This window comes from Carassius carassius, chromosome 13, assembly GCF_963082965.1.
Source record: "Carassius carassius chromosome 13, fCarCar2.1, whole genome shotgun sequence".
Taxonomy (NCBI): domain Eukaryota; kingdom Metazoa; phylum Chordata; class Actinopteri; order Cypriniformes; family Cyprinidae; genus Carassius; species Carassius carassius.
The window spans coordinates 22,240,584-22,261,222 of NC_081767.1; the positions used below are offsets into that span (position 1 = coordinate 22,240,584).

The 20,639-nt window shown below is 38.9% G+C and overlaps 1 protein-coding gene across 17 annotated transcripts in view; it reads right to left on the minus strand.

Annotated features, from left to right (window-relative positions):
• Window positions 1–20,639, minus strand: part of LOC132156098 (myocyte-specific enhancer factor 2A-like) — a 91,628-nt gene that overhangs the window by 40,780 nt on the left and 30,209 nt on the right. For all 17 annotated transcript variants that reach the window (XM_059564936.1, XM_059564933.1, XM_059564934.1 and 14 more), the window contains 2 exons: window positions 15,535–15,755; window positions 2,796–2,999 (listed from right to left, as the gene is read on the minus strand). In XM_059564936.1, coding sequence (XP_059420919.1) covers window positions 2,796–2,999; window positions 15,535–15,588 — 258 coding nt within the window. In that variant the 5' untranslated portion in view covers window positions 15,589–15,755. The remainder of the gene's footprint in view (window positions 1–2,795; window positions 3,000–15,534; window positions 15,756–20,639) is intronic.

Genomic DNA, 20,639 nt, shown 5'->3' on the forward strand with positions numbered 1-20,639 from the left:
TGACATCGTGGGGCTGAGCTGGTAGGTGGGGGATGGTATTTGGGGGGTTTGAGCCCGAAGCGTGACACAAATAACACATTCTACGGAGCCACTAAAAGGTTAGCCTTTGCAGATTCTGAGCACCAATGACAAACATCTAATCTTGTTAAATGTGTTGTAAGTACTGCCGCTCCCTATAGAGTCCTTGTGATTGCGAATCTCAAAAATGAAAGTAAAAAGAGAGAATGCAGTCGAAAGTGGTTTCAATAGCGCCTCCCTGATGCCCGCAATTTAAATACATTTGCCTATACCTACCCAACGATATAATTGTGATAAAAATATTGAAAATTATGAAATAGTGCTTAAATTTTATGTACGAATGTAAAAAAGGGAATAATTGAACAATTAAATATCTAACATCAGCCAATACCGATAAATAATAATAAAAATCAGTAATTATATCCGATCACTAGAAAAAAATTCAGCATTCAGGATCCTTCAAAAGCCTGAAAATGAATTATGGATTTGTTCAGCTCTCATGTTTAACAAGTGTTGTAAAGAGAAGATAGCAGCCGATTTACTTTCATAATATTGAAGCGTCAGAACGACTTCATGGATGAGCATATGAATGCTCAAGATGAGCAGAATGTGTCGTGCACTTTCGCATTTTCAGTGTAGCATCATTGCAAATTCAGCAACAACCTTAACAACACCATTTTGTCGAACCTGTTTTAAAATGAAAAGTCAAAAGGCTAAAAAGGAGCTGAACTTGAGTGCTTATTTTGTACCTAGATGGCCACAGAGTGGACTAATTTGTCTTAAAAAGGTTTTGGGTTGCTTCCTCCTCATTATACATGCTGTTTGATTAATAATATCACTATATGGTATCCTCTTTCAGAATGTCACACTGTACAATATGAGAACACAGGCCAGTGTTTTTATGGATAAAATCAATATTGCTGGGTACTGATATCCTTTGGCTATATCTGTATGTCTATAACTCCAGCACAGATCTTTACATGTGTCTCGATGGGGTCATACTGCCTTCAACAAGAATCAAAGCCAGAAGCACTTCTGATGGCAATCCAGGGCTGATATCTTTACTCCTGGTTTCCCCAGCACTATACAATGTGTAGCTGAGCAGGAAAAGAGAGTGGAGGCTTCAATAGCTTATTTCTGCTCTGCTTCTTTACGGCTGAATCATGGCCACAGAAAGAGAGCTGGCTGTGGGCGATCTCTGCAGCTATGAGTAGATGCTGGCCCACTGAACAGGGACAAGGCAGCTTTGTTGGGGTCCTTCATGCATTGGGTCAGGCTCCTCCACAGCGGCCGGAGGGCCGACGTGGGAAAAGCGGCAGCTTGCCACCAGCCTGCGTTCCACGTCAGTAAGCAAGCACCAGAAAGAAATCTGCTGACACTTGATTGTGCGGATGTACATGTCTCTGCATGTGTTTGTGGGTGTCCTAGAAAACACTTACAGGATTAAGCTAACATTTTTACACTCTAAAAAGACATAGAATGGCATTCCACAACAGCAAAGAGGCTCTTTAGTGCTGCACAAGGATGTTTTGCAACAAATAACACAGTGATTTCCCTTTTTTTCTAAATCACAGAGGGAAAGACATAAAGCCATTGAGAGGGGGCACAGCATCCTCTTTAAAAGCTGTTGTAAAGAGGTAAAGCTGACATGGGGTTGAAGTTACATAAGGGGGGAGAGTGTGTCCATTCATTTTTAATGCAGGTGAGTGTCCTCTCAGTGCAGGGAAGAGAGCAGATGGGCCGCTGATGGAGAGATCAGGCCTCATGGATGGCTCTGTGCATTCTCCTGCAGCTCTGCCATGCAGGTAATTCACCAGCAGTGTCATCAGCATGAATAAAAGATAACTCGGCCCAGCTGACTTCTTTTATGCAGTTTATTTTAAGTAAAAGTGGTACTTCACCCAAAAATGTTCTGTCATAATTTCTCTTATTCTTTGTTCACACATTGTCTCAACCTATGAAACTGGAATGTTGCTTTTACAAATGAGGACAGTTGCATGCCTGGCAAATACTGCTTCCTGTGTACTGAACACTACAGAAGTATGTTTTGGTTTGCACAGCACTCACATGGCCAGCTGGGGAGGCTTTATGATGAGCAAACAAGTTTTGACATTGTATAAACTGAAAATTTTACACAGTCATTAATTGAGGCAAACATGAATTTTGGCACAAAAAAAAAAGAAAAGAGGATGTTCTGTGCCATGTGTCCAGTTGCAGTTACATGATCTATACCCCTTTGTCAGTTGCGGTACTTAAGTACATCTGGACTTATCAGCGGCTGCAGATGTCCTGAACCCTGTCTAAGCATTAATGAAAAGGAAACCGCTACATGCTGTCCAGACATAAGTTTGTCCCCTTTAGCACTATGGGACACACATGCTGAACATAGTGCATAGATAATTTCTGAACTTCAACCTAAAGCTGACTGCTGAACTAGAAATTGATAAAAGGCTAAATATTTTAAGGCAATTATTTTCTCATACTTTGATACAAAGTGATAGTCAAATTGTGAAACAAATACATTGACTCCAAAAAGTATTTGGACTTTGCACATTATATAACAAAATTCCACACCATGAGGGTAGCAAAAAAAAATGTTAAAAAGCTCTAGCCAAATATATTTTAAAAAGTCACTTGGTTTGATGTTCTGTTATCTAATTCAATAAAACATTTTAAAATGTGATGTTAATGTCCAAAATTGTCCAATTATTTTTTGGGGCCACAGTAAATGGAAAAATCATTCAATCATTAAAGACTCAGAAGTAGGCCACACTCACCTCTACAATGTCAGAGTTGGTTCTGCTCTCGTGGGGTTCGTTGTATTCTGTGTACTTAAGTAGGACTTTGTCCATGTCAGTGCTGGCATACTGAAAGAGTTTGTTTGAGCTGTTGAATATGATCAGGGCAATCTCACAGTCACACAATACGCTGAGCTCATAAGCTTTCTTCATCAAACCAAACTTCCGTTTTGTGAAGGTAACCTGTGGGATAAAAGAGAAAATATGAAGATGAAGAAAAATGTTAACACTGATATACTAGAATATTTGCCTTTATGTGAGAAAGTCGATCAAGATGATCACTAGAGAATACAGAGGAAAACACAGTACTGCTCTAGCTCATTAGCCCAACAATTAATAACAATAAAAAAGGAAATCTTATTAAAGATGGAAACGATGGAAAATAAAAAAATGCACTTATAAATCAGAGATGTGCAGTCCATATAAACTGTGAATGTTCTGCATACTCAAGCCATTTGAGAGAATGATTTCAGGACTGGCTAGTTAATATAAACATTAATATACATTGCCTTGTCATTTTAAATATATCAAAGCGTACATAAAATGTTGGTAATATGTATGTAACTGTTTATAAATTATTTATTTGCCAAATTAGGGTAATTTTGTGTAAATATGTGCTAGGAAGGAATTTGGGTGAGCGGATACACAACAGATTTGGCACCTGTGTTCTATTGTCATGGTTAAATTTACAGATTGTATATGATAATAAAAGTAAAAGTGTTGTTTGTTTAGTTTTTTTTTAAAGGAAAGAATAATTTTTTTCTATAAATTAACATTATGCCACAAAAGATGTTGACAGAAGCTCAGAAAATACCTTTATTAGAATGCTAACACATAACTAAACCATTATTTTAAATCACAGATCAAAATAATTTTAACACAGTTGTGGTGGAGACCCTTATAAGTCTAATTATTTTAGTGGTGTCCATCTATCCTGGGCCATGTTACTGGGAGATAATGAGTCAAGCAGACAGCAGAGCTGCCACACTGATGTCATGGCAGGTCAGAAAGAAGGTCAGCGTGAGGAATGCAACAGAGGCTCCACAGCCTGTGCAATCAGCCCATTACGGAGACAGCGGGCTCCATCACTCCTGCCTGCATCCTCTGACAGCCTTTTCCTGCAGGGCCATCGCTGTAACACGAGCCGACTTATACACTTCTGCAGGTCACACATACACGCCCATAACTATCTGACTTTTCTAGAGACGACCAGCCATTATGCACCAAGCTATACGCTTTGCTTTTGATCCAGCTATGCATTGAGCCAAGCCAAGCATGTGTCCTATTATCCATGAGAAGCTCATTCAGGATCCTTCAAAAGCCTGAAAATGAATTATGCATTTGTTCAGCTCTCATGTTTAACAAGTGTTGTAAAGAGAAGATAGCAGCCGATTTACTTTCATAATATTGAAGCGTCAGAACGACATCATGGATGAGCATATGAATGCTCAAGATGAGCAGGATGTGTCGTGCACATGGCAAAACTTAGAGATGCCATGGAAAAGCTGTGCCTAGGGCGAAAAGAAGTTGGAGAGTGTGTGCATGCGAGAGAGAGGGGGAGAGAGAGAGCTGTATGATTACTTCCGCCAATTTCACTGACCTACAAAGCAGAGCTGAGCAGATGAGCTGGCTTTGTTCAACTTTAATTGGTCACAGCTTGCCGAAACCCTCATTTAAAATGGTACAATGCAATGTAATCCAATGAGCAGCACACTATCTCTGAATCCATACTGTTTTCTGTCCAACTGCATAGGTGGAGTCTCACATGTTCTGCATTACAGTTGATTATGATGCTTAATTGTGTTTTCAGCAGAACAACAGTAATACTTTTTTAGGATTCTCTAATAAACAGAAAATTCTAAAATAACAGCATTTATTTTAAATATACATATATACGTATTGTAGTTATGTAGTATATACACATACATACAGTATATAAGCATGCCACACTTCATAAGACTGCTATCGCTGCTTAAAATTCCATGACAGCTACAAAAGTAACTGTTGAACCAAATCAGATCTGCTCAGTACATATGTTATGTTCATACACAATCATCTAAATCCATTCAACCTCCAATGACATGAGGCAATGACACAGAGCAGCTTTCATTATCAATAAACGGGAAGGGAATGGAGTGTGCTGTTGGAGCAGGACTGTATACCTGAGTAGTCCAGGGAGAGTAGTAAGTTGAGCTCAGGCAGACAGCACTGTGAATTCCCTGAGCCACAGAGATCAGCTCCCTCCCAGCTGTCATTAGACTCCTCTTGCCTCTATTGCAGAGCAAACACAAGGCAAAGCAGCCTCCAAAATCTCCCTAGACAAGCCTTTTCCAAGTATATCATCATTAAATGCTCCTTCCTACCGTAAATGGCAGATTTAAATGTGCAACTTAATATTGGAAAAAGAGATTGGAACCATAGTCCAAATAGGTGGCATAGAGGTTGAAACTGACCTCTGAGGCAGCAGAAGACATGGTCACCTTTAGCTGGGAATGGGCCCTGCTGTACAGTGTGCTGTGACATTGTTCCACTCCATTGCTGTTCAGGGCACTCAGAGTATAGTTGCTTGCTGACCCACAATAATGATTTATTCCAACTGCAGTGCAGGACACTGTCACACACACTCGTGTAGATATACCTCCACACACAAACAAGATCATTTAACTCAAGCTCAACTTCATAACTTACCATAAAAAGAGCAATTATACTCTTTGCAGCCTTGTGCAGCACAATGCATGTCTGTGACTGCAGTGATGATAAACACAGCTGTCATCTGTATGATAAGTACAGTGTACCAGCCACAGTATCAGAATGCCACAAATAAGCACTTTAGCTTCAACAAGGGATTTTGGGTGAGTCCCCAAACAACACCCCTGGTCCACCAGGTCACTGTTGAGACAACGAAAAGCCATAGAGATATAAGGTCACGTGGGAAGTCATTGGGGCTTTTTTCCCACTAGCTCACAGAAAAACACATTCACACAGCAGTTGGGCTGGGCTGTGACTGATTTCAGTCTTTCTTGTTCCAGTTCTACATTACTGTAATATACTGACCTAGTTATTGTCATATGAGATAAGGCAGCACAATTAACTGAAATAAAACCGAAATCTAGATATGGCTTAGTGTGATTATCAAATCACAAAGGCTGTGGTTTAATTAAATAAATATATGTGCTGCATGCTTACTAGTGAGGAGCAACTCATGTGCAGATCATGTGTTTTCAGTTTTTGGGAACACAACTTGCACCAAAATTTTCTCATACTTGTAATGAGAAGCGCTTCTAAACCAGCTGTTGTCAACAAAAGAGAAGCTTTTTCACCAAAATAAAGGCTTGATGGCTTAATGTTTGAAAATTAGGAATAAATGAGAGTCATAAATATTAGTTTTGTGATTTTAAAGTCGTACTATTTTTTTTTATCATGGTATTCTTTTTTTCTTAGAAAACATTTTTTTTTTACCATAAAATGTTGCTCGTTATTTTGTTTCATATTTTTATTTTGTTAGTTATTTAGACAGCCCTAATGTTAGCAATGGATATAAGAATATCCACTGCTATGCGTGGTATTAACACAAAAACATATTACTGAGAATATCCATCTCACAAACAGACCTCGGGAGCACTTCAACACAGCACCCAGAGTAACGAAAGTGTGAGGAAGTGATGTTATGAGTCACGGTTTGTGCTCCATACTTCTCTTTGTTCCCTCCAACATGTGGCAATCTTTGATAAGGTCATTCTATCCCAGCCATCCAGTAATTATATTAGCATTTCTCATCTAATTGAACAGCAGGAATAAGAACACTGACCTTTTCACAACTTTTTCAGCATATCAGGTAGTAGCTGGGGTACTAATTCTGAGTTGCCATTATCTCTTCCATATTTTATCTCTTACTTTTCTGAGTCTGTCCTCTTTTTGCTGCCAGCGCACTGGGCCGACTTGTATACCACTGGGCATTGTGGCTTCTTAGATATTTCAAGATACCAGTGAATCAAAGCAAATGAGGATGTATGCAAGTAAAAATAAATCTTTTCTCCCATAAAAGAGGAAATGGGCAATAAGTGTGGGTGAAAAGTGTTGAGTAACGCATTTACTTGACCAGAATCTTGAGGAATTCCTTGTTGTGGGTCGCGATGAGACAAACTAGATCATGAGGAAATTCACCCACATATTTTAACTGAATGCGAATAAGTTAACATCTGTATGTGTTTGTTTCACCTCAGAAGAATGACAAGGTCTGGCTTGTCAGTCAAAGACTAAATCACAGGCTGTCCTTAGGGAGGGGAGTCAACAGGAAAAACAAGCCATGTGGGCCTGTAATGTTCTCTGGCATTGGAGGGGATGTCTCTTATATCGAATCAGAGCATGGTAAGGGACCAGTGGTGATATATTATCGAAAGCAGCATGTCAGCTTCAGTGATCTCGATAACAAACGGCAGGAGGTCTTTGTGGTCCAGAGAAAGCCTGTGCCATAGCACCAGCTGGCAGAGTGACCCAAGCCTCCTGGCTCCTGCTTCCCAGCAAAGAGCACTCAGGCCTGGGAGACAGGCAGCAGTCCCTCCCTCCTGTCCGCCTGGATCAGCTTTCACAGGACGCAGAGGTAGCCCTGGGTCCACAGTTCACTGCTGGGTTCTGAGCGTTTGAGTACCCAAAGGGCAGGGGCAGCCAGCTGGGACTGAGCCAGTGTGACCTTGTAATTAGACTAATCTCTATGCATTTATCTCTCACCCTCATTCACGACATGAACTTCACCTGTGATAACTGGTCCTTTTATATTCTGTTCAAAGTCAGCTATCAAAGCAATTAAGGCAAAACAAGCTAGAAAAAAAACTGTCTATACTTTCAAAGGAAGTACTCTGATAAAAGTGATTCCATAATCCAGCAAAATTCCTATAAGGACTAAAGAATTTTAAAGCATCTAAGGCACGTTCATGAAGCAAAAGCTGTTCCTAAATGTATGTAACTTAAAGGGGTCATATAATGTGACTGAGATTTTTTGTTTCTCTTTGGAGTGTTACAAGCTCATTCAAACACGCCCCCACGTCTACGTCACTGTGTGGAAATATTTGCGAAATATGTTTACGCAACGAAAGAAGGTGCGGTTTCAGTAACCGCAGTTAGTGTTGAAGCAGCCATGTCAGGGAGATGCTGTGTGTATCATTAGGACATTATTCACTTTAGTCTTTAAATTTATTTTCAAAAATGAAGCTCGCGATTATGGAAAGGGATGTTATATTTCCGACAAGTGCTTGCACTGTTCGGCCAATCACAATGCACTGGGTCAGATGACCAATCAGAGCAGACTGCGCTTGTCAGAAGGAGGGACTTTGTAGAAAACTACGTATTTGAGAGAGGCGGAGCATAGAGAACCTACAATAATGTATAGTATTTGAAAACTAATGTGTTTTTTTAACGTTAAAGCATCTCAACATATTCTGTTACACAAAATACACACAATAATGATCTTTAAAAAAGCATCATATGACCCCTTTAACTATTCTGAGATCTCCGATAGATTTTGGAAAAATGTCAAAGCATAATTGTTTTCACAAAGGTGGTAAACACAGAATGTGTCTATAACAAGCTTGGTGAAATATAAAATACATACATTTATAATCATAATTAAATAATGAATTACACTGATATATAGTTGATTTATAAAAAAACAAAAAAAAAAACAAGGATGTTGTACAAAATGTTGATTATGAATTATAAACAAATAATCTATTTCTAATATGAAAATATATTGAAATAAGCAGCTTACTAGAATCTGGAAAAGAGCTATATTTTGGTTTCTTGAACGAATAATGAGGCCAAAAGGCCTGACAGGAAAAGACCTGACCAGATTTTTTTCGGATATAAAGATCATCTGCAATACTAAGATTATTCATTCTGTGTTGTTAAAGTTCCGCCTCGATGGTGAATAACTGAAGGGAGGAGGGTGGAGCTTTCATTTTTTAGAGCATTTCATTGTTGTTGTCATCAAACATGAATTACAGACAGAAAAACACCCACACTATTTCCCCTTACAAACCTATAGTTGTACTCTAATTTAGTTAAACCAAAAACAAAACTGCCTTTTTTTGCTTCAAATAATCCACTTTAGCTGAAATTACAGCCTATCAATTAAGGTCATCCAATATTAAAAAGGGTATGTTAAGTGAATGCAATCTTTGTAAAATCAATAAACAGCTTGAATATTCGATCTTTGTATGTGGGTGGGAATAAGACGCCACTTTTTCAAAGAGACCAATTTTCAGCCAAGGCTGAACAGTAAAGTATAACTAACTAACTTTTGATTGGACAACCAAAGATCAAACTGTGCCATTATCAGTTCCTCCTCAGATCCATATAGAAGGAATAATATTCTTCTGCTGTATGGATTTTTTAAGTGTTTATTACAAATACATTTCTTCTTTTTCTCAACAAAAGACCAGACTAACGAATGGCCTGACACAAACTGTACCAGGCAGAGCCTAGATAGGGCTTTCTTTTTAATAGAAATAAATTCACCTACAAGTGAAATGGCATCAGCTGGATTTGTAAGGGTATGACGACTTCCATGCCTGGGTCACCAAGTAAGTTCTAAAGAAATCATAAAATGAATCAAGATGGAAGTTATTAAATTAGTTATAAATTAAATATTTTTAAATAATAATACAAAAAAGAAAAGAATAACACATTGATTTGTGTATATTATAAGCATATGTATCCTAACGTTCATGAAAGATCTGTCATTCTGAACACAAGAGCAAAACAGAGATTTTAAAACACATGCATAAACTTCTTTTATACTGTAGGCTTTGAGTTATATTAAAATTTATTATAAATTGATGTCTCAAAATGGCACACTTGTGCACTTTAACTGCTGTGAACTTGCATAAATATACACAGGACTGCATTGTGATGGCCACGATTTTGGCTTAATAATAAATAACATTTTTGTGTAAAATCATATGACACTGAAAGTCACCATTCTCTGCACTGAACAGGTAAACTAACATTTTTTCTTATTTTTTTGTGTTCCAAAAAAGAAGGTATAATACGGCTTTAGGACACATCTAGGTGATCAACTGTCCTAGTTCACTTTTATAATTTGGGGTAAATAAACTAAGCAGATAAAAGCCATCATTTGCTAATGATTGTGATGTTTGCATATGTTTTTTAAACAGATTACTTGAACTGATATTAACAAAATATTTAAAAAAAATCTTTGTGGCATGCGCAGTAATGTCCATCATGCAGCTTTGCGACACAGATTGTGAGATCTGGTCAGCTACATAAAACAGGCAGTGTGCCAAAAATTTGACTAACATGTAAAGTGTGAACAGGTTTGTGTCGAGCCATTCATTATAGTCTTGTAGTTTCATGAAAAGGAGAAGAAATGTATTTGAAATAAATGCTATAACAATCCTTACAACCAGAGCAGCAGAGGACTATTATTCTGCTGCGCGGAACTGAGGAAGAACTGATGACAGTTTGGTTGATGAATCAGCAGAATGGAGATTAAATATTCAAGCTGTTTATAAATTTCAACCTCTGAAAGAAAAAACAAAAACTCAAGGTGAATCTTTGTTTTTCAATTATTTTGAAAAAATAAAAGGGAAAAAGGCACTATTTTCTATGGGTTTTTTTTTTTTTCATATTAAATCAAAATTCAAATGAAGGAATGATACAAGGATTAAACACCATCTGTTTTTTTTTTTTACTCTAGTTTCTAAACCATGTTTTCCTCATTAAAGAATAATGGTGTTCTCTCAGAACCTTTTAGGAGACACAGAAGAAGAGTCGTCTGAATGGAAGGATGTACATATTTTTTTTTTCCTGATAAAAAAAAGAGGGATGAAAAACCGAGAGAGCAAGGCAGGGCACTTCTGAATATGTGACATGCGGAAGCAAAAGTAAGCCAAAGCAAGGGCGGGTGAGACTCCACCCAGCAGTGAAATCATCAAACTTTTAATGACTTGGGTAATTACCCCTAGTGAGCCTGCTTAATGGCGTACAGCGGACGTCGTTAGGCACAGAGGTCCAAACGCACACACTGGCACACAAACGCAGCTGTGAGAGAGCATGTCGACTGTATGGAAACAAAGCCAAAAGGTACCTAATGAAATGGCGTGCAACAATTTTTCTCTCTCGGCTTAACAAGGAGTTTTCCTGTGCGTGCTTTTGCAGAACTCTTCCCTTGAGTCTTTACTATAGTGTTCATGATAATACTTTTCATCCTCTGTGAATCAAAGAGCTGTCACAACACAAGAGCACACAGAGCTACAATGGAGTGATGCTGTTTTCACACTGACAGGCAGCACTCATTAGGGTCCTTTTGAGACCATCACCGTAATTATAAGTTTTATACTAGGGGAGTAATTCAAAAGCATGTTACTACAACTATCACACACTCTGCAAATGATACAGGTGTACGACATCTTCATGACAAATAATTACAGGCTTGAAGAGCCATAGAGGAAATCAGAGCTTGTACTGAGTGGACGACGGACAGGTGGAGAGCGAGAGGGAGGGGGGTTCAGGATCATTCTGTCCTCCTGTGCTATTATGGCATTCGTTCCCCTTACACAGCTTTGCAATTAGCATGTCAGCCTGAGCTGTTCATTGAGGCTCACCAAATCCTCTCCTCTTTTTCTTCTCCTTTCGCTGTCATGCCATCCTCCTCCTACAGGCCACACTTAAGGGGCTTTTGGTGGAAAGCTCCAGAAGGACAGGGCTGCAGCTCCATATTTCATAAAGTATGAGTATGCTGCCGAGTAAGAACCAAGACGCTCTGTCTTCATTCTCATAAAATAATGCATTCATATCTCTTTCTTCCACTGATGGGACTCAATCAATGATTGAATCAACATCTGTTGTGTGTTCAGACTTTTTCCAGGTGAATTTCCTGGCAAATCAATCAAAGAGCAAGATCCAACGCTCACCAAGATCTTCCAAACCCCTTGGGGTGAATAATATTGCAGGATACGTGTACAATGAACATCCCGCGGACTGCCTCTGAACCCACTGTTTTGACAGATTCTGCAATTGCGGACCTCTCGACCCCTGCTACGCTCTCCTAAATAAATCGTGATAGGTCAACAGGCTTTCCAGAGCCCTTCTCAAAATGATACGAGACACCCCTGCTGAAGCCTGTGCTGCGTGCAGTACCGCCACTGTATTTAATTAGGCCACTTAAGGCATTCTCTCATTCTAATGCAATGAATAAAGATAGCTCCCGGCACAGCCGTGCAGATTAGGATTTTAATTGTCTTCTTTCAGCGGGCCCAGTATGCTAATGGCCATCTCCCCAGGATGAGGAGAGCACCCTAGAGCGAGCAAGAGACTGGGTTTACGCTAGTGAGGGGGAAGAACTTTGTGCAAATGCACGCAAAAGCTAATAAAGGGCTTACATCTTTCTTCGTATGTCTCCAAAAACTCTCTGCTGAGCAAGTCGACCTCACTCACAGCCGAGCCTGTACGCCACTGATAACCGCTTTCTCCAATGAGTGCTGTGAAATTTGGATTCTGACGGACAAAATTAATTATTAATTACCGTGCGGTGTATTGTCTCTTGTGCTTACGTGTGTATGGCAGCAAAAGAAAAGAAGGCGGTATTGTGATACGTTTAAAGTTGTGAGCCACAGTGAGAAACTGAATTCTAAAGGTGTCATCCAAAAATGATTTATTCCCCTCGTGTCATTCCAAACATGTATGAATTTTTTTCTTCCATGGAACACAAAATATATTTTAACACTCTGTACTTAACAGACGTGATTCAGTGTCGCAAAATCCAATAAACTGTATCTTTTCCATGATAATCAAGATTTTTATTAAAATCTGCCATGATGGCGGTTCATGATGAGCAACAGCGGATTCTGTTTTTAAAAATGGTTTCTATTTCTTCTGTGTTGCTGGAAAAACAACATACAAACTAAATTTGGGTAAAAGATCCCACTAAGATTGGATACACTGAACTAAAAAAACAGCCAGTCATAAAGTGATTTTACATTAACGTTCTCTTCTTTTTCTTGAATCTTTCTCCCCTCTCTTGCTTTTTTTTTTTTTTGCTGATGTTGTAAGCTGGGGCAGGTAGTGCAGATGCTGATGTTTCTAGTAGACATCTTCTCTTTGCCTGCCTTCCTATTTGGATCCCACCCAGGACCTGGTGTTATGCTGATAATTGGCCTGTCCTGTAAATTCGAGTTTCTCACTTGGCTGAACTGCTACCTCCACAGTAACTGTCAGAGAGGTGGGAGGAGAGCTGGGGGCCAGGAGGGAGGAGGGCATGGGCTGTTATGTTATCACCCTCAGGAGAGTGAGCAAAACCTCAATTAGCTTTCCGTGAGCACGGCAAGAAAGTTATTTCAATGACGAGACAGTGCAAATTATATTTTGAGAGGGTGTGAATGGGTGCAAGTCTAGCTGGAGAAATGCAGACTAACGCATACTTTTTTTCATGATCAAATCCTTAAAAATGACAAATAGAGTGACTTCCCCTTTTTAAAATGGACATTAGACATGCCATGTGTGTTTGAGCGACACTATATGTGCCTCACATCTGTTTTATTTGTGTGTTATCCTTTCTCTGTAATGACTGTCCAGACAGGACTGTGTTATGTTATTTATATTTAGCGTAAGTAGACAAGGGTGAATTCCAGTCTGTCTCTGTCCAGATCATTGGACAGGAAAATAGAGAGAAGCAGAAAGAGGAAGATGGAGAGAGAAAAGGGGACAGCACGTCCCACTGTCCCTCCGTGTAATGAGAGGGTGCCGTGGTGCAGTGGCTGCTCCTAATTACTACCAAGCAGCTGCAACCACAGAGAGCAATGGACCATGCCCGGACCCTGCACAAACCCAATAGTGTGGAGAGAGCGGGGTGGGGAGGGGGTTGTGGTGGGGTGTTAGGGGGTTAGGGAGGCCATAGTTGCCCCACTTCACCCCAGTCACCCCTTGCTCCATGCTGCTGCCACACTGACTGGCTCGCACCAGCTCTGTCTGCCTCATCAGCTTGTCCGGACCGAAATTGCAGGGTGGTGTGTGGGAGCTACGTCTGTAAATATGGCTGGAAATGTGTCCCAATCCCTTTTTTATGGCTTTTGCCGTGTGTGTTTCCAGGAATGCTGGGACAACATGTTTAGCCAATGAACAGATGGCCCAAACTAAGCAATAATCAAATGGGTCTTTCAGGCCTGTTGTGTTTGCTCACACAGGGATTCAAGTTCTATACACAAAACATTTCTTAAATAACATACAGTACTATTCAAAAGTTTGAAATCCAGTTTTTAAAACAGTAATAGTGTGAAATATTATTACAATGTGAAATAAATGTAAAATGTAACTTATTACTGTAATGGCAAAGCTGAATTTTCAGAAATCATTCTAATATTCTGATTTGCTGCTCAAGAAACATTTCTCATTGTTATAAATGTAGAAAATGGTTGTGCTGCTTAACATTTTTTAATATTAAAAATCCAATATTAAAATCCAGGCTGTTATGGATGATTATGTTGTTAATGGCCAATGGTAAAATCTTATTTAAATGTTAAATATTTTATCTAAATAAATCAAACACTTAAAAACACAAATTTAAAAACCTCCAAGTGAATTTATGAATACAAATATTCTATTTTACGTTATGAAAAAATGGATATTAATTTTGATTATTGCATTTACCATATATTTGATGATAACAATTATCAGTGTTATAAAATTAGCAATATTATTAAATAATTAATCTTATCTGTTGAACTTTGAATTGACTTTCCTAAGAATGTCAGTGTTAGATGACACCAGAAGTAATTTAAATGTAAAAAATAGAAGATATAAAAAATATTTCTGTAATATTAATCGATCACCAATATGGTAGTGATATATTGAGCATCCCTAATTCAAAATGTACCTATGATGTCCAAAAATGCTTTTGAGCTAGCATCTCACTAGGTTCCGAAACACAAGATTACTTTGGAAATTCAAAGAGGGATGCATATGCGGAGGGTGAACCCGACTCCAAGGTAAGGCTAAAAGCAGCCAAATGTATTAAACATCATAAAACCGTCTTTTTAGGCCAGAACCAGACATGGGTGTCATGTAGGCAAAAAAAAGATGTTTAATGGGACTGAATTTGTATTTAACGTGATTACAATTAAATAAATACGCTGATTAATAAATCAATAATTACATAACATTTCCTTTCCACGGTTAATAAAACGGCAATCATAGAAAGTGACATTATCACTAACATTGATCTATCGCGAGTTTAAGCACTCTCAAAAACAAAACTAAATACACTGTGAAATGTACTCACTGAAGCTTTATACACTGTGAAAGGAATCTCTTACTTTCATTGTATGCACATCTGTGCTGTGTTGTTTATAATTAGAGAATTCAGTCAGTGAATGCTCACGCATTCAACAAAACTGATGAATTTGAACAATGACTCATCCAAACGCATCTGATTGGCCATTACATTCCTAAACTCAACATAAGTTTGCGTGATTGGTTAAAATGCACAACACTTTAAAAACGCCTAAAATGAAATATGGTGCAACATGAGCAGATCTTAATTTAATCGACATTGTCTATTCATATTCACTTTTTTAGCAACAGACATAATAGTTTTAATTTGTTTGTGCAGGGGCATTTTATGTCCAATTTAGTGGCTTTTTTGCCTCAAGTCACCGTGGCCACATGCTCCGCCTATGGAAGGATGATGTGGAAAGAAGCTGCTGACCTGTCGGTTCCTCTCATCCATGATCCGTGTGATCTGTATCTTCTTCCGTCCCATCTTGGCGTCTTGCTTGGTCTCTCTGACACTCCGAGAATATCAGAAAAACACGAGAGTTTGTCTGCCTTCACTCCCCTAGCACATTGTACTCCACTCTTTCTTCTCGAGTCTTTCTCTCTCACTCTTTTTCTTTCTGCGTCTTTTTCTTCAGGTGTCCACACCACGATCTGTGAATCAGAATGAGAGAAGTAAAGAGAAAAAGAAAAGAAGGAAGATTACAGAGACAGAAAGAGAGAAAACACATTAAAATGTGCAAAACTCAAAAGAGGAGATCTGATGCAGATGAAAGTGACTAAATGCAAAGTGTTCCACTGCCTTATACATGCAGGAAGGATATAAGACCGAGACCCACAATGATTTCTTATCTTCACACCTGCTTCTCTTCAACACCTGGAGATCGGCCCACTCACATTTATTATTAGTCTCAAAAACTAAAACACTGGCTAGTAGACTGGTAATTGTGATGCTAATTCCCACTGTTTTTATATTTAGATTACCACTGTTGATTTCTAAAACGGACTAAATCTTTAACTATATTAATAGTTCAATCTGTAAAATTATACTATACATTAAAGTGAATGCAATGTAATCTTAATAATGTTGCGATGCCTAAATTTACTTTTAGTTTAGTGTTTATTTGGACAAAATATTTAAGAATGTTATTATTTAATGTAATTTTGTTATCAGGCTAAAGAAAATAACTATTGGCTTCTTGGTACTGGCCAGAACTCAAACACTTCTCTTTACATACCCTACAAAAACATCTACTCAATCCTATCTGTCGAATACTCATACAGAACTTTCTCTCAAGCATTGACTACCTAAAACAATCTTTAATAGGCATCACAACGGCGTCCCATGGCTGACTGACAGCTATGTGACAGACAGTTAACTGAATGAAAATAAGCAGACTAATACGCAGAGACGAAAAGCATGTGGATGTTTCCTGCTGACTTCAGGCTTAAAGAGAAGCAAGCCTTAGCAGATAAGCCAATATGACACCAATAAGCGGGTCATAAAGTCATCTGTCTGGTTTCAGAATGCACATGGTGCATAATGTCTCTTCGGTCATCTCGCCCTGTTTTCTTTACTCGTTTCCCTCCTTCCCACGTATCTCTCTGTCTGCATCTCTCTCTGACACAACCTAGGACACAAGCACAAACACCCTGGCTCTGCACAGCGTCTCAGGAGACAGCAAGCAGGCCTCATTTTGCCTCTCATAACCCCGGCTGCTGCCAGCTCTCACTCCTAAGATGATTAAGAGTACACCCAGTCTCGGGCTGACATTAGTTTAAATCCTCTGGGCCAGATGAGGCAATTCACATGTGAGAGAGAGCGTGGAAGCCAAGTCAAGAAGGTTCAGAGCACAGTTTGCCCCCGGGGAGCCCACAAGTCGCTCCGTCTCCCACTTCTGTCTCTTTCTCCCCTACCGGCCGGCTACCTCTCAGAGCGAGCATTCATCATCTCCGTCCAGCATGGACACAGATGAACACGTAAATAGAAAATGCCTATGTAACCACATCTCACATCTGAGAGAGGCTGAGGGAGAGCAGACACTGTCTCCTCCAGAGAGGCCGAAAGAGCGCAACCCGCTTTGTAGCCGCACAATGCCAGCAAAAAGATGTGGAAGTTGATGACCAGGAGGCTGTGAGTGACCCACAGGAAATAAACACTATAATTACTGACTGAACAGAAATGGGTGTTTAGGTGTCTGCAGGTCTCTATTAGGAGTGAGATCACGCTGTCTGTCCACAGAAGGAAACTTTGACAGCAGGCAGGCAAAATCAGACATTTCCCTATACCGCATCACGCCAGGCCTCTGAGTCCAACACTGTTCTTTCTCAGTCACCATATCCCCCCAGCAGGAAGGAAAAACAGTCAGCTCTCCGTTCGATGCTCATCCTCACGACATGTGCATATTGTTTGTTATGAGTGCCAGGCATATTCAACTTTCATGATGAAAATGTGTTTAGAAAACCTATACAACAATGGACGTTTTCCAGGGTGATTTGAAAAAGGTGAAAGAATGCAGAGTGGATTGACAGACGGATTATTCATTTATTATTTATGATACTATTATTATTAATTTAATCATTTCCTTTTAAAGTTATACACTATTGTTCAAAATCCAGAATATTTTCAAATGTAATTTATTTATGCGATGGCAAAGCTGAAATTTCAGCAGCCATAACTCTAATCTTCAGCGTCACACGATCCTTCAGAAATCATTCTAATACGCTAATTTTGTGATCAATAAAAAATACATGTTTTTTTCAAAACTGAAAAACCTTCACGGTGGAAGTGTTCACAAAACCTACAACAATGATGATTTGTGTTGGGTTGAAACTATGCTGAGTGGATCGACTGCAAATGCATCACAATCTATTTACAGTCGATGAACAACTTTAAACTTGAGATATTGAAAACGAACAGTTTATTTGTTCACTTTTTAATCAGTTAAACTGAAATGAAAACATTTGGATTAACCATCCGAGGCTTATGAGCTCCTTGATTAAAAATGTACATGGTTAAAGTTGCAGGCTTTATCTGTGTTTGTTGTGTGCATAACAATGCTGTTCTGCTTATTCAAACACAGCACAACATAATTACATGTATCCAGGCTTGGAGCTCTAAATCATATTTGTGAGCTGTCATGCTCGTCTGCGGGTCCAGAAGCATAATGCATTGTGTCATGACATTTCTGTCAACTTAACAGAAATAGACAAGCTACGGTCCTGCAGCGCAGGCAGGCTGACTGAAGCTCTGAAAGACTTTTGTTGCGCACGCCGGAACGGGATTCTATTACCTCACGAGTGTGTTTTGTTGATCGTGAGTCTCTGTTTATTTCTCTGAAACATTCTGGCACACTGGTGGAGAGGTGGTGTCTCGTACAGAGATACAGGAGAATGGATGTCATTTGGCCCTGTTTCATAAGGCCTGGTTTAACTCAGGCTGTCCATGAGCCTAGACATTTGTTTAGACTATAATGTTAATTTATACAGAACATGTGCAATTACAGAATTTATTCAAATTAATTATAGACAGAAGTAAATCAAAAATATGGTGTTGGCATATGGTGTTTTTTTTTTGTTTTTTTTTTAAGAAGAAGAAGTTGTTTCTTATGGTCACCAAGGCTGAATTTAACAGAAATGCAGTGGATATTTAGCATGTTGACATAGAAAGACAAAAGGAAAAAAAAGTCTGGTGTATTCTAGTTCATTATAAACACTAGTTCTCTGATTATCTCACTCTACTGACTGTGTTGATGATATATTGTACATGGCTTATCTGCTACAGTTATATTTAACTGAAGGGAGCTATGTGAGTGTATCTGATAGAAACTCTATTTGTTTTACACATTTATAGTAAATGAGAAATAATGTAAATAACCTCTTCTTCTACCAACCCTACAGATTCTAGCTTTTGTGACAAACAGGGAGTTCCTTTATGGTCTTTATAAAGAAAAAAGTGCCTAGAGCATGATCATTTAATGCTGTCAATCACAATGCTAATGATATATAAACGGCTGCTTAAATCTCATTCCAATGACAATGCTTCTGGCATCCCTCCTCTTCCCTCACTTCACCTTTATTTCCTGTAATTAATCTGGTCCAGAAGAGTGTATTTCAAGACGAGTCAAGTCGAGTTCAATTCTTTCATCATGTACTCATCCTATATGTCTTACAAAGGAATAATTTTGAGGTTCAAACAACAGTTGGACCCTATTGCTCTCATTGTATTTACAAAAATATCTTTAATATCTTTAAATATATTTTGTGTTGCACAGAAAAACACATCAATTAATTTGGTAACAATAAATGTAGGCTGATATTTAGTATATCTCAAAATAAATTCACTTGCAACATAAACTGATTAATTTAGACAAAATAGTGTATTAATATGTGAATTTTAATATCAGTTTATCAGTACCGGCCAGTATTTTCATATCAGTGCATTCCTATTAAAGACTACATTAAACTTACATGAAATTGCCTTTCTTGCAGTCACAATTTGTGACTGTGGTCAGTGTGGTTTATCACTGTTTACCTCAGATCAACATAAAAGATAATGTATGTAGTAACCTCGCAGTTTAATTCAAAAGCAGAAGTCACAAAAAAACACCTATCTAAGCTGGGTTTATAGAAAAGTAGGGTGGAAGCACTGGGGCTTGAAGGCTGTGGATGGGATCCAATAAGGGCCTGTTGGATCACACCAGCACTCCAGGACATGGGCAGCAGTTCGAAACCACTGCTGATTACATCAGCTCTCCTGAATATTACACACTCTTTCACGGCATGCTATCAAGCCAAAAATGAACGGTAGAGAATGTAAAACTAAGTGAACATTAAGATAACTGACATGTGATGTAATTTGTGGCAACAGTACAGTTCTTGAGTAAAACATGCAATAATATATTCGCAAAAATGCATTCCAAATGTGCACTCTTAATGCGGTGCACCTGGTCAAAAGGTTATCTTTGATTTAAACCAGTCCAGCATTTTTGAAAGCTGCTTACCAAACATTTGCAGTCACAATGATCAATAAGCAGGGAATATGTCTCTACAGGAGCAACTGCTAAGGCCTGACATGAAAATCAATAAGAGTACATGACCCACAGAATGTGCACAGCAAAGCCGATCTCTAGTGAGACATGTCCATGTGCTCACTGCGCTGACCCTGACCTCGTTACACATGGGTCGTTCACTTGATCACAAACGAACACAGGTGCACATACAGGGCAAACACACTCTCTCACACACACTGAGAAAATTTATCATCTAACATAATACAGGTTAAACTTCCATGTGAGATATTAAACATGCATTTATCTCACACAGCTCAAGATGTGAAGAGGAGAGGCCCCATCTGACATGCTGACACTCCCTTGTCTTATAAACAACTCCCATGTCCTTCATACTGTTAGGGAGGATTGTGTATTGTATCTTAGATGATCCCATGATGAGAGGGTCTATATGAATGTAAATGACTGTGTTGTGCATGCGTGTGCAAGTGGGCGTGAGCGTAAGTGAGAAAAACAAGCCGTGTGTTAG